General features: G+C 39.5%; 1 protein-coding gene across 4 annotated transcripts in view; it reads left to right on the forward strand.

Annotated features, from left to right (window-relative positions):
• The window catches only part of CHRNA5 (cholinergic receptor nicotinic alpha 5 subunit), a 62,347-nt gene that overhangs the window by 38,289 nt on the left and 9,378 nt on the right, over positions 1-14,680 (forward strand). For 2 of the 4 annotated variants that reach the window (XM_057543747.1, XM_007173432.2), the window contains exon 2: positions 10,667-10,818. The exons of 1 other annotated variant lie outside the window; for it this stretch is intronic. In XM_057543747.1, coding sequence (XP_057399730.1) covers positions 10,667-10,818 — 152 coding nt within the window. Of the gene's footprint in view, positions 1-10,334; positions 10,372-10,666; positions 10,819-14,680 lie in introns of all 4 variants that reach the window. One more of the 4 variants, XM_007173433.3, reaches the window with a different exon arrangement.

Consider the following 14,680-nt stretch of genomic DNA (forward strand, 5'->3'; position numbering starts at 1 on the left):
TTTGCTAGTATTTTGTTGAGGATTTTTGCATCTATATTCATCAGTGATATTGGTCTGTAATTTTCTTTTTTTTGTAGTGTCTTTGTCTGGTTTTGGTATCAGGGTGATGGTGGCCTCATAGAATGAGTTTGGGAGAGTTCCTTCCTCTGCAATTTTTTGGAAGAGTTTGAGAAGGATGGGTGTTAGCTCTTCTCTAAATGTTTGATAGAATTCACCTGTGAAGCCATCTGGTCCTGGACTTTTGTTTGTTGGAAGATTTTTAATCACAGTTTCAATTTCATTACTTGTGATTGGTCTGTTGATATTTTCTGTTTCTTCCTGATTCAGTCTTGGAAGGTTATACCTTTCTAAGAATTTGTCCATTTCTTCCAGGTTGTCCATTTTATTGGCATAAAGTTGCTTGTAGTAGTCTCTTAGGATGTTTTGTATTTCTGCAGTGTCTGTTGTAACTTCTCCTTTTTCATTTCTGATTTTATTGATTTGAGTCCTCTCCCTCTTTTTCTTGATGAGTCTGGCTAATGGCTTATCAATTTTGTTTATCTTCTCAAAGAACCAACTTTTAGTTTTATTGATCTTTGCTATTGTTTTCTTTGTTTCTATTTCATTTATTTCTGCTCTGATCTTTATGATTTCTTTCCTTCTGCTAACTTTGGGTTTTGTTTGTTCTTCTTTCTCTAGTTTCTTTAGGTGTAAAGTTAGATTGTTTACTTGAGATTTTTCTTGTTTCTTTAGGTAGGCTTGTATAGCTATAAACTTCCCTCTTAGAACCGCTTTTGCTGCATCCCATAGGTTTTGGGTCATCGTGTTTTCATTGTCATTTGTCTCTAGGTATTTTTTTATTTCCTGTTTGATTCCTTCAGTGATCTCTTGGTTATTTAGTAACGTATTGTTTAGCCTCCATGTGTTTGTCTTTTTTACGTTTTTTTCCCTGTGATTCATTTCTAATCTCATAGCGTTGTGGTCAGAAAAGATGCTTGATATGATTTCAATTTTCTTAAATTTACTGAGGCTTGATTTGTGACCCAAGATGTGATCTATCCTGGAGAATGTTCCGTGTGCACTTGAGAAGAACGTGTAATCTGCCGTTTTTGGATGGAATGTCCTATATATATCAATTAAATCTATCTGGTCTATTGTGTCATTTAAAGCTTCTGTTTCCTTATTTATTTTCATTTTGGATGATCTGTCCATTGGTGTAAGTGAGGTGTTAAAGTCCCCCACTATTATTGTGTTACTGTCGATTTCCTCTTTTATAGCTGTTAGCAGTTGCCTTATGTATTGAGGTGCTCCTATGTTGGGTGCATATATATTTATAATTGTTATATCTTCTTCTTGGATTGATCCCTGGATCATTATGTAGTGTCCTTCCTTGTCTCTTGTAACATTCTTTATTTTAAAGTCTATTTTATCTGATATGAGTATAGCTACTCCAGCTTTCTTTTTTTTTTTTTTTTTTTTTTAATTTTATAGCTACTTTATTTATTTATTTATTTATTTTTGGCTGTGTTGGGTCTTCGGTTCGTGCGAGGGCTTTCTCTAGTTGCGGCAAGTGGGGGCCACTCTTCATCGCGGTGCGGGGACCGCTCTTCATCGCGGTGCGCGGGCCTTTCACTATTGCGACCCCTCCCGTTGCGGGGCACAGGCTCCAGATGCGCAGGCTCAGTAGTTGTGGCTCACGGGCCCAGCTGCTCCGTGGCATGTGGGATCTTCCCAGACCAGGGCTCGAACCCGTGTCCCCTGCATTAGCAGGCAGATTCTCAACCACTGCGCCACCAGGGAAGCCCCAGCTTTCTTTTGATTTCCATTTGCATGGAATATCTTTTTCCATCCCCTCACTTTCAGTCTGTATGTGTCCCTAGGTCTGAAGTGGGTCTCTTGTAGACAGCATATATATGGGTCTTGTTTTTGTATCCATTCAGCCAGTCTATGTCTTTTGGTTGGGGCATTTAATCCATTCACGTTTAAGGTAATTATCGATATGTATGTTCCTATGACCATTTTCTTAATTGTTTTGGGTTTGTTTTTGTAGGTCCTTTTCTTCTCTTGTGTTTCCCACTTAGAGAAGTTCCTTTAGCATTTGTTGTAGAGCTGGTTTGGTGGTGCTGAATTCTCTTAGCTTTTGCTTGTCTGTAAAGCTTTTGATTTCTCCATCAAATCTAAATGAGATCCTTGCTGGGTAGAGTAATCTTGGTTGTAGGTTCTTCCCTTTCATCACTTTAAGTATTTCATGCCACTCCCTTCTGGCTTGCAGAGTTTCTGCTGAGAAATCAGCTGTTAACCTTATGGGGGTTCCCTTGTATGTTATTTGTCGTTTTTCCCTTGCTGCTTTCAATAATTTTTCTTTGTCTTTAATTTTTGCCACTTTGATTACTATGTGTCTCGGCGTGTTTCTCCTTGGGTTTATTCTGTATGGGACTCTCTGTGCTTCCTGGACTTGGGTGGCTATTTCCTTTCCCATGTTAGGGAAGTTTTCGATTATAATCTCTTCAAATATTTTCTCTGGTCCTTTCTCTCTCTCTTCTCCTTCTGGGACCCCTATAATGCGAATGTTGTTGCGTTTAATGTTGTCCCAGAGGTCTCTTAGGCTGTCTTCATTTCTTTTTAGTCTTTTTTCTTTAGTCTGTTCCGCAGCAGTGAATTCCACCATTCTGTCTTCCAGGTCACTTATCCGTTCTTCTGCCTCAGTTATTCTGCTATTGATTCCTTCTAGTGTAGTTTTCATTTCAGTTATTGTATTGGTCATCTCTGTTTGTTTGTTCTTTAATTCTTCTAGGTCTTTGTTAATCATTTCTTGCATCTTCTCAATCTTTGCCTCCATTCTTATTCCGAGGTCCTGGATCATCTTCACCATCATTATTCTGAATTCTTTTTCTGGAAGGTTGCCTATCTCCACTTCATTTAGTTGTTTTTCTGGGGTTTTTTCTTGTTCCTTCATCTGGTACATAGCCCTCTGCCTTTTCATCTTCTCTGTCTTTCTGTAACTGTGGTTTTTGGTCCACAGGCTGCAGGATTGTAGTTTTTCTTGCTTCTGTTGTCTGCCCTCTGGTGGTTGAGGCTATCTAAGAGGCTTGATGGGAGGCTCTGGTGGTGGGTAGAGCTGACTGTTGCTGTGGTGGTCAGAGCTCAGTAAAACCTTAATCCACTTGACTGTTGATGGGTGGGGCTGGGTTCCCTCCCTGTTGCTGTGGCGATCAGAGCCCAGTGAAACCTTAATCCACTTGACTTTTGATGGGTGGGGCTGGGTTCCCTCCCTGTTGGTTGTTTTGCCTGAGGCAACCCAACACTGGAGCCTACCCGTGCTCTTTGGTGGGGTTAATGGCAGACTCTGGGAGGGCTCACGCCAAGGAGAACTTCCCAGGACCTCTGCTGCCAGTGTCCTTATCCCCACGGTGAAACAGAGCCACCACTCGCCTCTGCAGGAGACCCCCCAACACCAGCAGGTACGTCTGGTTCAGTCTCCCCCAGGGTCACTGCTCCTTCCCCTGGGTCCCGATGCACACATTACTTTGTGTGTGCCCTCCAAGAGTGGGGTCTCTGTTTCCCCCAGTCCTGTCACAGTCCTGCAATCAATTCCCACTAGACTTCAAAGTCTGATTCTCTAGGAATTCCTCCTCCCTTTGCCGGACCCCCAGGTTGGGAAGCCTGAGGTGGGGCTCAGAACCTTCACTCCAGTGGGTGGACTTCTGTGGTATAAGTGTTCGCCAGTCTGTGAGTCACCCACCCAGCAGTTATGGGATTTGATTTTACTCTGATTGCGCCCCTCCTACCGTCTCACTGTGGCTTCTCCTCTTTCCTTGGACGTGGGGTGTCCTCCTTGGTGAAGTCCAGGGTCTTCCTGTCAATGATTGTCCAGCAGCCAGTTGTGATTCTGGTGCTCTCGCAAGAGGGAGTGAGAGCACGTCCTTCTACTCCACCATCTTGGTTAATCTCTCTGGTGGCATCTTTAGGATTCTCTGTGTATAGTATCATGTCATCTGCAAACAGTGACAGTTTTACTTCTTCTTTTCCAATTTGTATTCCTTTTATTTCTTATTCTTCTCTGATTGCCATGACTAGGACTTCCAAAACTATGTTGAATAATAGTGGTGAGAGTGGACATCCTTGTCTCGTTCCTGATCTTAGAGGAAATGCTTTCAGTTTTTCACCATTGAGAATGATGTTTGCTGTGGGTTTGCAATATATGGCCTTTATTATGTTGAGGTAGGTTCCCTCTATGCCCACTTTCTGGAGAGTTTTTATCATAAATGGGTGTTGAATTTTGTCAAAAGCTTTTTCTGCATCTCTTGAGATGATCGTATGGTTTTTATTCTTCAATTTGTTAATATGGTGTATCACATTGATTGATTTGCATATACTGAAGAATCCTTACATCCCTGGGATAAATCCCACTTGATCATGGTATATGAACCTTTTAATATGTTGTTGAATTCTGTTTGCTAGTATTTTGTTGAAGATTTTTGCATCTATATTCATCAGTGATATTGGTCTGTAATTTTCTTTTTTTGTAGTGTCTTTGTCTGGTTTTGGTATCAGGGTGATGGTGGCCTCATAGAATGAGTTTGGGAGTATTCCTTCCTCTGCAATTTTTTGGAAGAGTTTGAGAAGGATGGGTGTTAGCTCTTCTCTAAATGTTTGATAGAATTCACCTGTGAAGCCATCTGGTCCTGGACTTTTGTTTGTTGGAAGATTTTTAATCACAGTTTCAATTTCATTACTTGTGATTGGTCTGTTGATATTTTCTGTTTCTTCCTGATTCAGTCTTGGAAGGTTATACCTTTCTAAGAATTTGTCCATTTCTTCCAGGTTGTCCATTTTATTGGCATAGAGTTGCTTGTAGTAGTCTCTTAGGATGTTTTGTATTTCTGCGGTGTCTGTTGTAACTTCTCCTTTTTCATTTCTGATTTTATTGATTTGAGTCCTCTCCCTCTTTTTCTTGATGAGTCTGGCTAATGGCTTATCAATTTTGTTTATCTTCTCAAAGAACCAGCTTTTAGTTTTATTGATCTTTGCTATTGTTTTCTTTGTTTCTATTTCATTTATTTCTGCTCTGATCTTTATGGTTTCTTTCCTTCTACTAACTTTAGGTTTTGTTTGTTCTTCTTTCTCTAGTTCCTTTAGGTGTAAGGTTAGATGGTTTATTTGAGATGTTTGTTGTTTCTTGAGGTAGGATTGTACTGCTATAAACTTCCCTCTTAGAACTGCTTTTGCTGCATCCCATAGGTTTTGGATCGTCGTGTTTTCATTGTCATTTGTCTCTAGGTATTTTTTTTATTTCCTCTTTGATTTCTTCAGTGATCTCTTGGTTATTTAGTAACGTATTGTTTAGCCTCCATGTGTTTGTGTTTTTTACGTTTTTTTCCCTGTAATTGATTTCTAATCTCATAGCATTGTGGTCAGAAAAGTTGCTTGATATGATTTCAATTTTCTTAAATTCACTAAGGCTTGATTTGTGACCCAAGATGTGATCTATCCTGGAGAATGTTCGACGCGCACTTGAGAAGAAAGTGTAATCTACTGTTTTTGGATGGAATGTCCTATAAATATCAATTAAATCTGTCTGGTCTATTGTGTCATTTAAAGCTTGTTTTTCCTTATTAATTTTCTGTTTGGATGATCTGTCCATTGGTGTAAGTGAGGTGTTAAAGTCCTCCACTATTATTGTGTTACTGTTGATTTCCTCTTTTATAGCTGTTAGCAGTTGCCTTATGTATTGAGGTTCTCCTATGGTGGGTGCATATATATTTATAATTGTTATATCTTCTTCTTGGAGTGATCCCTTGATCATTATGTAGTGTCCTTCCTTGTCTCTTGTAACATTCTTTATTTTAAAGTCTATTTTATCTGATATGAGTATTGCTACTCCAGCTTTCTTTTGATTTCCATTTGCATGGAATATCTTTCTCCATCCCCTCACTTTCATTCTGTATGTGTCCCTAGGTCTGAAGTGGGTCTCTTGTAGAGAACATATATATGGGTGTTGTTTTTGTATCCATTCAGCAAGCCTGTGTCTTTTGGTTGGAGCATTTAATCCATTCACTTTCAAGGTAATTATCGATATGTATGTTCCTATGACCATTTTCTGGATTGTTTTGGGTTTGTTTTTGTAGGTCCTTTTCTTCTCTTGTGTTTCCCACTTAGAGAAGCTCCTTTAGCATTTGTTGTAGAGCTTTGGTGGTGCTGATTTCTCTTAGCTTTTGGTGGTGCTGAATTCTCTTAGCTTTTGCTTGTCTGTAAAGCTTTTGATTTGTGCATCGAATCTGAATGAGATCCTTGCCTGGTAGAGTAATCTTGGTTGTAGTTTCTTCCCTTTCATCACTTTAAGTATACCATGCCACTTCCTTCTGGCTTGTAGAGTTTCTGCTGAGAAATCAGCTGTTAACCTTATGGGAGTTCCCTTGTGTGTTATTTGTCGTTTTTCCCTTGCTGCTTTCAGTAATTTTTCTTTGTCTGTAACTTTTGCCAATTTGATTACTATGTGTCTCGGCGTGTTTCTCCTTGGGTTTATCCTGTATGGGACTCTCTGCACTTCCTGGACTTGGGTGGCTATTTCCTTCCCCATGTTAGGGAAATTTTCGACTTTAATCTCTTCAAATATTTTCTCGGGTCCTTTCTCTCTCTCTTCTCCTTCTGAGATCACTATAATGCGAATGTTGTTGCGTTTAATGTTGTCCCAGAGGTCTCTTAGGCTGTCCTCATTTCTTTTCATTCTTTTTTCTTTATTCTTTTCCACAGCAGTGAATTCCACCATTCTGTCTTCCAGTTCACTTATCCATTCTTCTGCCTCAGTTATTCTGCTATTGATTCCTTCTAGTGTAGTTTTCATTTCAGTTATTGTATTGTTCATCTCTGTTTGTTTGTTCTTTAATTCTTCTAGGTCTTTGTTAAACATTTCTTGCATCTTCTCGATCTTTGCCTCCATTCTATTTCCCAGGTCCTGGATCATCTTCACTATCATTATTCTGAATTCTTTTTCTGGAAGGTTGCCTATCTCCACTTCATTTAGTTGTTTTTCTGGGGTTTTGTCTTGTTCCTTAATCTGGTACATGGCCGTCTGCGTTTTCATCTTGTCTATTTTTCTGTGAATGTGGTTTTTTTTCACAGTCTGCAGGATTGTAGTTGTTTTTGCTTTTGCTGTCTGCCCTCTGGTGGATGAAGCTATCTAAGAGGCTTGTGCAAATTTTCTGATGGGAGGGACTGGTGGTGGGTAGAGCTGGCTGTTGCTCTGGTGGGCAGAGCTCAGTAAAACTTTAATCTGCTTGTCTGCTGATGGGTGGGGCTGGGTTCCCTCCCTGTTGGTTGTTTGGCCTGAGGCGACCCAACACTGGAGCCTACCCAGGCTCTTTGGTGGGGCTAATGGCAGACTCTGGGAGGGCTCACGCCAAGGAGTATTTCCCAGAACTTCTGCTGCCAGTGTCCTTGTCTTCACGGTGAGCCACAGCCACCCCCACCCCCCCACCGCGGGAGACCCTCTAACACCAGCAGGTAGGTCTGGTTCAGTGTCCTATGGGGTCACTGCTCCTTCTCCTGGGTCCCGATGTGCACACTCCTTTGTGTGTGCCCTCCAAGAGTGGAGTCTCTGTTTCCCCCTGTCCTGTTGAAGTCCTGCCATCAAATCCTGCTAGCCTTCAAAGTCTGATTCTCTAGGAATTCCTCCTCCCATTGCTGGACCTCCAGGTTGGGAAGCCTGACATGGGGCTCAGAACCTTCACTCCAGTGGGTGGACTTCTGTGGTGTAAGTGTTCTCTATTTTGTGAGTCACCCACCCAGCAGTTATGGGATTTGATTTTATTGTGATTGCACCCCTCCTACCATCTCGTTGTGGCTTCTCCTTTGTCTTTGGACGTGGGTTATCTTTTTTGGTGAGTTCTGTCTTCCTGTTGATGATTGTTCAGCAGTTAGTTGTGATTCCGGTGCTCTCGCAGGAGGGAGTGAGAGCACGTCCTTCTACTCCGCCATCTTGAACCAGTCTCCCCTGCTTCCCTCTTTAAGTAGTGAGGGAAGAAAAACTACTCTTAAGTAACTACTGTGATCAATACTAAGTATTATACTTTAGGAATGCCAAACTAAAGAAATGATTCCTACGTTCCAGGACATTGGTTTCTTTGGTGACCCAAGACTTATGTGACATAATTGAAAAATAATGCAGAACAGTATGATATAAATGAGAACAGTATAGTATAAATTCCCCTGGATTCCAAGGAACCTAGGTTGAAAGTGATTGATTTAAAGTATTTATTTTGAGTAGGATGAGCACACGTTAACTATTCAGAACTTTTTTTTATATATATAAATTTATTTATTTTTGGCTGCATTGGGTCTTCACTGCTGTGTGTGGGCTTTCTCTAGTTGCGGCGAGCAGGGGCTACTCTTCCTTGTGGTGTGCGGGCTTCTTATTGTAGTGGCTTCTCTTGTCGCGGAGCACGGGCTCCAGGCGTGTGCGCTTCAGTAGTTGTGGCATGCGAGCTCAGTAGTTGTGGGCTCTAGAGTGGACTCTAGAGTGCAGGCTCAGTAGTTGTGGCACACAGGCTTAGTTGCTCCATGGCATGTGGGATCTTCTTGGACCAGGGCCTGAACCTTTGTCCCCTGAATTGTCAGGCGGATTCTTAACCACTGCACCACCAGAGAAGTCCTCACAACAACTTTTAAAAAATAATTTTTTAGTTTGATTCAGTTTCTATAGAATTTAGTTTATATACAGTATCACATTTTCGGAGCCAGTCCTTACTACTGGGCTGTAAATGTGGATGCTGTCTTTGATTACCAGTGTATTTCCAGCATTTGGCATGGTGCCTGATACAAGGCACATTCTGTTAAATATTTGTTGAATGAATGAATGAACAAACACTGGTGTGGGCTTGAGGTCTCGGCATGTGATATTAAGCTCTTTTAGAAAATTGTCACAAGGTGGAAGATTTTAGGGTGGAAAGAGCAAAAGGTAGAGGGGAGGCCTTCAGAGCTCTGCCACTGATGAGCTCTGTAGCACTGGCCTTTCTGGTCATATATCCTCATTTGTGAAGTGAGGGAATGTATTGGATCATCTCCCTTTTAATATTTTGAGGTTTATGAGCAGTATAAACTTAAAACATTTAGAGCCAGCTAAAGAAACATGACCTCTAAGTAGAATTTGAGTGCACCATTAAGGTTTTGTGCTAAAATGCCACTGACCTTTGCACCTGGCTTTTCTGTAAAGTTGTGCTAAGAAAATGGTATTTCTAATATTGGATGTACTAAGAAGGTATCCACAAGGCAGTATCTTAAGCGTTCTCGTTAAGTAGAATGTTAAGATAAATTTATCATTTTATTTATTTATACCCTATCTACTTTCTTTCAAACAAAATTTGAGGTGGCAATTCAAGTTAGTATTTTTTTTCCTAAGGCAAAGTTGCCTTAGATTCTGTTAAAAAAACATTTTGTTATCTCTGTCTTTTAAACAACCTTAAACTTTTGTTGTTTCCATTTTAAAATAGGATCAGAATAGGAGAAATGGTTCAATAATGCTATTTTAACTTGAACCTCTGAAATGAACAGCTTTTGAACATTAAAAAGAATGCTTCTCTAGTATATAATATTCTAATTGAATTGAAATATCTCCAGTGCTGCACATTTCAGCATAAGGAGGCTTTTACAGAGGCATGGCACAAACTCTATGATATTTATAGATTAAATCAAATATCTTAAATTGCCCAGGGAAGCAAGACATAAACTCTGAGAAATAAGCTGCTCTATTAATGAAGAAATAAGCAGTGAAAGAAAATCAGGGAATAGCTCCAAATAGAAAACATGGTCTATCACAACAAAAAGAGAAGATTTTGTGAAAGTGCTAATTTTCTGTTAAATCATTTCTTTTAGGTTAGAGAAAGGCCAACACTAGCTACTCTAAATCCCTATGTATATACTTCATGATAAATAAGCCAGTGACATTTTGTTTTAAATAAATGTTTTTTCTTTGTAAAATCATGAGTCTTGAGTAAATGTCATCCTTGAATTTCACACATTCCACATTTCCTTAAGAGACTCCAGTGTCCATAAAACACTGAAAACTCATTTCTTTAAAGAGGCTTACTTAAGCTTATTAGAAGTGTAAACATAACTGTGATCCATAAATCTAACCAGTCTTTGGCTTATGGCATCTAAAACTTTTTAAATTTTATCTTTTTCTTTTTTAGTCTTAGGCCCTAAGGTAATTGTATACAAATGTATAGCAAACAAAGGTATGACAAATCTGAATAATTTGTTCAATATTTATATATTTGTATATTAAAAGCATGTAAATTAAAGCATGTTTATTTTATATTTATAGTTGATCAATAAACTTTAATGTATCTGTTTTCTAGGTTTGGAATTTTATGACAAGCAACCCCCCTAGCCCTGGTAATTTAAAAGCTTTTGTTACTTAGATTTTAAATTACTATGTATTAAGTACTGAGTGCTTCTTACGGAATTCAGCATATTTCCATGTGAATAATCTGATTTAACTAAGAAGTATATCTGAACCAGAGTGTCCCTTATTGATCACAAACATTTTAAAATCTCCTTCATTTTAAAATCGCCTTTGACAATAGCCTAAATAATACTTTGGTTCATTAGTAATGCCAAACTTTTTTAAAGTAGAGGTATTTGGTGGGAGAGAAGCCAATCCACTAACTTTTAAAAATTTGTTATACAGGATTAGCTGAACCATCCTTTGTTGCCAAACATGAAGATAGTTTGTTTAAGGATTTATTTCAAGACTACGAGAGATGGGTTCGTCCAGTGGAACACCTGAATGACAAAATAAAAATAAAGTTTGGCCTTGCAATATCTCAATTAGTGGATGTGGTAGGTGTGCATATCATTCCATATTCAATTTCACACAGGTCTATGGAGAGCATATTGTGTGCCCAGGCACCGTGCTCGGCTGCAAAGATTACAAAGGTGAATGAACATAGTGCTTTTCCTCCAGGAACTCACCAGGGAAAAACAATTATTACACCACAGACATAGGAATACTGTATGTTTATATAATCTTATATAGTTTAGAAATCATTTTATCTCATTTGGTAATTAAAATAGGTCTGTTTTTTAATAAATTCAAAGATATTAAACCTTTTATATGGAAGTTGCTTCTTAAATGTGTTAAAAAATATGACCAAAAGGTCAAAAATTTTAAAAGAAAAAACCCAAGAGTTAGAGTTGTAGATTTTTAGAACCGAAAAGGGATCTCAACAGATCATTGCCTCAGTATCACACTTAAAACATTTCTTAGGTTTTTCCATGTGACATTTACCAGGTAGTAAATTCCCCATCGTAACTTGTTCTTATTGTCAAGAGATTATTTCTGTTTTAAACTAAAAGGTTCACGCTAATTTTTAAACTAGTTTCTTCTTTTTCTGATCATGTCAATCAATAATTGTTTCCCTGTTGTGTTCCCAGAATAGTCAGGTATGTGTGTGTGTATGTATGTATGTATGTATGTATGGATATAGATAACATTTATAGGTGTGCCTTTATTTTCTGATTAGAGAAGCAATGCATGATTTTTGGAAAGAGTTTAGAAAGTTCAAAAAAATACAAATAAGAAAATAAAATAAAACTTGACTGTAATTCTACCACCCAGAAATGACCATTGATAACATTTTGTTGTGTTTCTTGCCAGTTTTTTCTTTGTGAATATGTTACAAAATTAAAATATTATTTTAGATATAATTTTGATTACTGCTTTTTCCCCTGTTGTTACATGATGAACATTTTCTTATGTTATTACATAATCTTCAAATGTAATTTTTAATGGCTATATTTCATTTATAATTTATTTAAACATTCTCCTTTTGTTGGCAGAAGCTTGTTCCCAATTTTTCCTATTATAAAGGACAATGATGAATATTTGTACATAAATGTTTGAACTTCTGCTTTCCTTAAGAAAGGTGATGAATCAAAGGATATACATTTTTGAAGTCTGTTGACTGATAAATGTAACCTAATTGCTTCCAGCAAGATCAATGAATATGGACTCTGTGCTTGATCCTTTGCTAGGCAATACAGGAAGATTTTAAGTATAAATTAAACATAGGGAAGTAGGAAGTAAGTTAGTAGGGCTTGCTTTCAACTTCTTTCTAGCTGGGACTGTTAGCATGTAAATGGAGTAAGTGTAGAATGCTGCAGTACTAAATCGTGATGTCACAGAGATCTGGGATTTCAGATCTTGATGATTGAGATTATCAAAGAAGCCTAGGTAGAAGAAGTGGCACTTGAGCTGGCCTTGTGCTAAGTGTAGGGTCTGGCATGCAGAGAGGAAAGAACTTTAATAACAAGGAACAGTATAATCACAGGTACATAAGCGATACTGAGCCTTTTTGTTCGGCTGTTTAGATCGATGGTCTGACTGGATGGTAGAGGAGGTGAGGAGTGATGCCTGTGTGCCACTGTGCCTTTGCTCCTGCCATTGCTTCTGTTTGGAGAACTTTCCTTCTCAGCACAAGCCATTTATCCTTCAAGGCCAAATTCATCTGTCAGACTCTGAAATCCAAACTTCCTAAGACAGTCTCTCTTCTGTTCCGGTTACACTGACTGGCACTCATGAGCTGGCAGGGCCGCCTCAAAGCAGAGTGAGCTTTAGTCCTTGTGTCTGTCCCAGAGCCTAGCATGGTGTCTGGCACATAGTAAATGCTGAGTGAATGAGAGATCTGATGGGTAACAGACATGGTAAAAGCAGTACTTTAAGAGGATCCATAAGATAGTTAAATACGTGGCTTCAAAGAGTGAAAGATTAGAAGCTTGAGAGGCAAGTTAGACCAAATATAAGAAGGAACAGGACTCGACCACTGAATATGGAGGGAGGCATCTTATTTTGAAGCCTAGGAGGTTAGGAGGGTAACCAATTTGAAAGAGAAAATTGGTTGTTATGGGGGCAGGGCAGAGAAGACGATGGGTTTGCTTTTGGTATGAGGTCATTATGGTACATTCAAAAGAAAATGTTCACTGAGGCCCTTGGAAGGTCAAGACTGGCTCCGAGGTGAGAGGTGAGGCTGAGGATGTCAGTTTGGAATTGCTGGCCTGGGGGTGATTGTTGAAAACTTTGAATTGATGCAGTTATAAAGCAGAGAGAGCAGGAGCCTGATCCTTGAAGAACATTCATATAAAGTGGTAGAAGCAAGGGTTAGCCAAGCAGAGACCTTGAGGAAGGGTTGCTTCTTGAGAGAAGGGCCCAGAAAATATACGGTCAGTGACAATGAGAGGGGAGGAGGACTGGAGTCAAGGAAGATGAGGGTCAAGGGCCCTGGACATTGATAGAAACTTCACTGAATTGCTTCTCAGTGGGTTTATGTTCCTTTTAATCGCTAAGGTCTTTGCCCCGCAACCTTGTGATCATGTTTAGTGGCTCTTCCTTGAAGTTTCCTCAGATTCCTATCTTATTTCCTATGTGTTCTCGCTCTGTCTTTTTAAAATATCAGTGTTGGCTTGTTTGTTTTGATTTTATTTTTATGGTCAGGTTAAAAAAAACCCTATTACCCCTAAAACTTTTCTGGTATGCTTATGAGTAGTTAACATTTCTTTATCTGTGGTTTCCTCCTGAGTGTCATCCTACATTTGTCTTCACTCAGTTTGGGTTTTTTTTTTTAAATTAATCTATTTATTTATTTATTTATTTTTGGCTGCGTTGGGTCTTTGTTGCTGCACTCAGGCTTTTTCTAGTTGCGGCGAGCGGGGGCTACTCTTCATTGTGGTGCGCGGGCTTCTCATTGTAGTGGCTTCTCTTGTTGCGGAGTGCAGGCTTCAGTAGTTGTGGCTCACGGGCTCTAGAGTGCAGGCTCAGTGGTTGTGGCGCACGGGCTTAGTTGCTCTGCGGCATGTGGGATCTTCCCGGACCAGGGCTCGAACCTGTGTCCCCTGCATTGGTAGGTGGATTCTTAACCACTGCGCCACCAGGGAAGTCCCTCAGTTTGGTTTTTGTTGCATCCTCCACTGTGTTGAACACGTGATAGATGCTGAAGAGATACTTGTGGTTAAAAGAGGCTGTATCCCCTAAGGCAATGGCTAACCCACATCTTTGGGGCCAGTTGTGAACTTATGGGTTTTTCTTTTATCTATGTTACTATTAAAGATACTAAGTATGGACTAGGTCCTAGCTCACAGAGCAAAATCTATGTGTGTTCACATTTTTCTGGTGAAAAGGTCTATAATTTTCATTAGATTCTCAAAGACGACCTACTGCCATGCAGCATCACAGGTAATATGTTTACCAGAACTTTCCTAATTTTTAATGCCTCTGGTTAGAACTTTTGTCTGAAAGGCATATTCTAATACAGGGCTCAGCAGTTATTCTGGATGGTGTGTGGCTTTGGGGTGGACGGTAGAGCTGGTGGCGTAGCATTTAAATTTAGGAGTTTTGAGTTCTAGAATCGGTTTTACCACTAATTGGTGGTGTGATTTTAAGCAAGTTGCCTCACTGGGCCAGTTTTCATATTTGCAAAATGAAGGGATTACAGTAGATAAAATCTCTAGGTCCTTTCCAGCTCTAGTGTTTTAATCAAGGAAAATTGCTCTTTGGAAGACACAGTGTAAGAGGGATGGCCATGCTGTATTTCCTAGGACCCATTCTTTCCACGTAGGGACCTAACAGCTGTCTTTGTACCTAGGGATGTGCTTCCTTCTGGCCTCCTCCTTTCCCCTAGGTCATTCACCTGTTGTTCGGATGGGATAG

This window comes from Balaenoptera acutorostrata, chromosome 3 (genome assembly GCF_949987535.1).
Source record: "Balaenoptera acutorostrata chromosome 3, mBalAcu1.1, whole genome shotgun sequence".
Classification (NCBI taxonomy): domain Eukaryota; kingdom Metazoa; phylum Chordata; class Mammalia; order Artiodactyla; family Balaenopteridae; genus Balaenoptera; species Balaenoptera acutorostrata.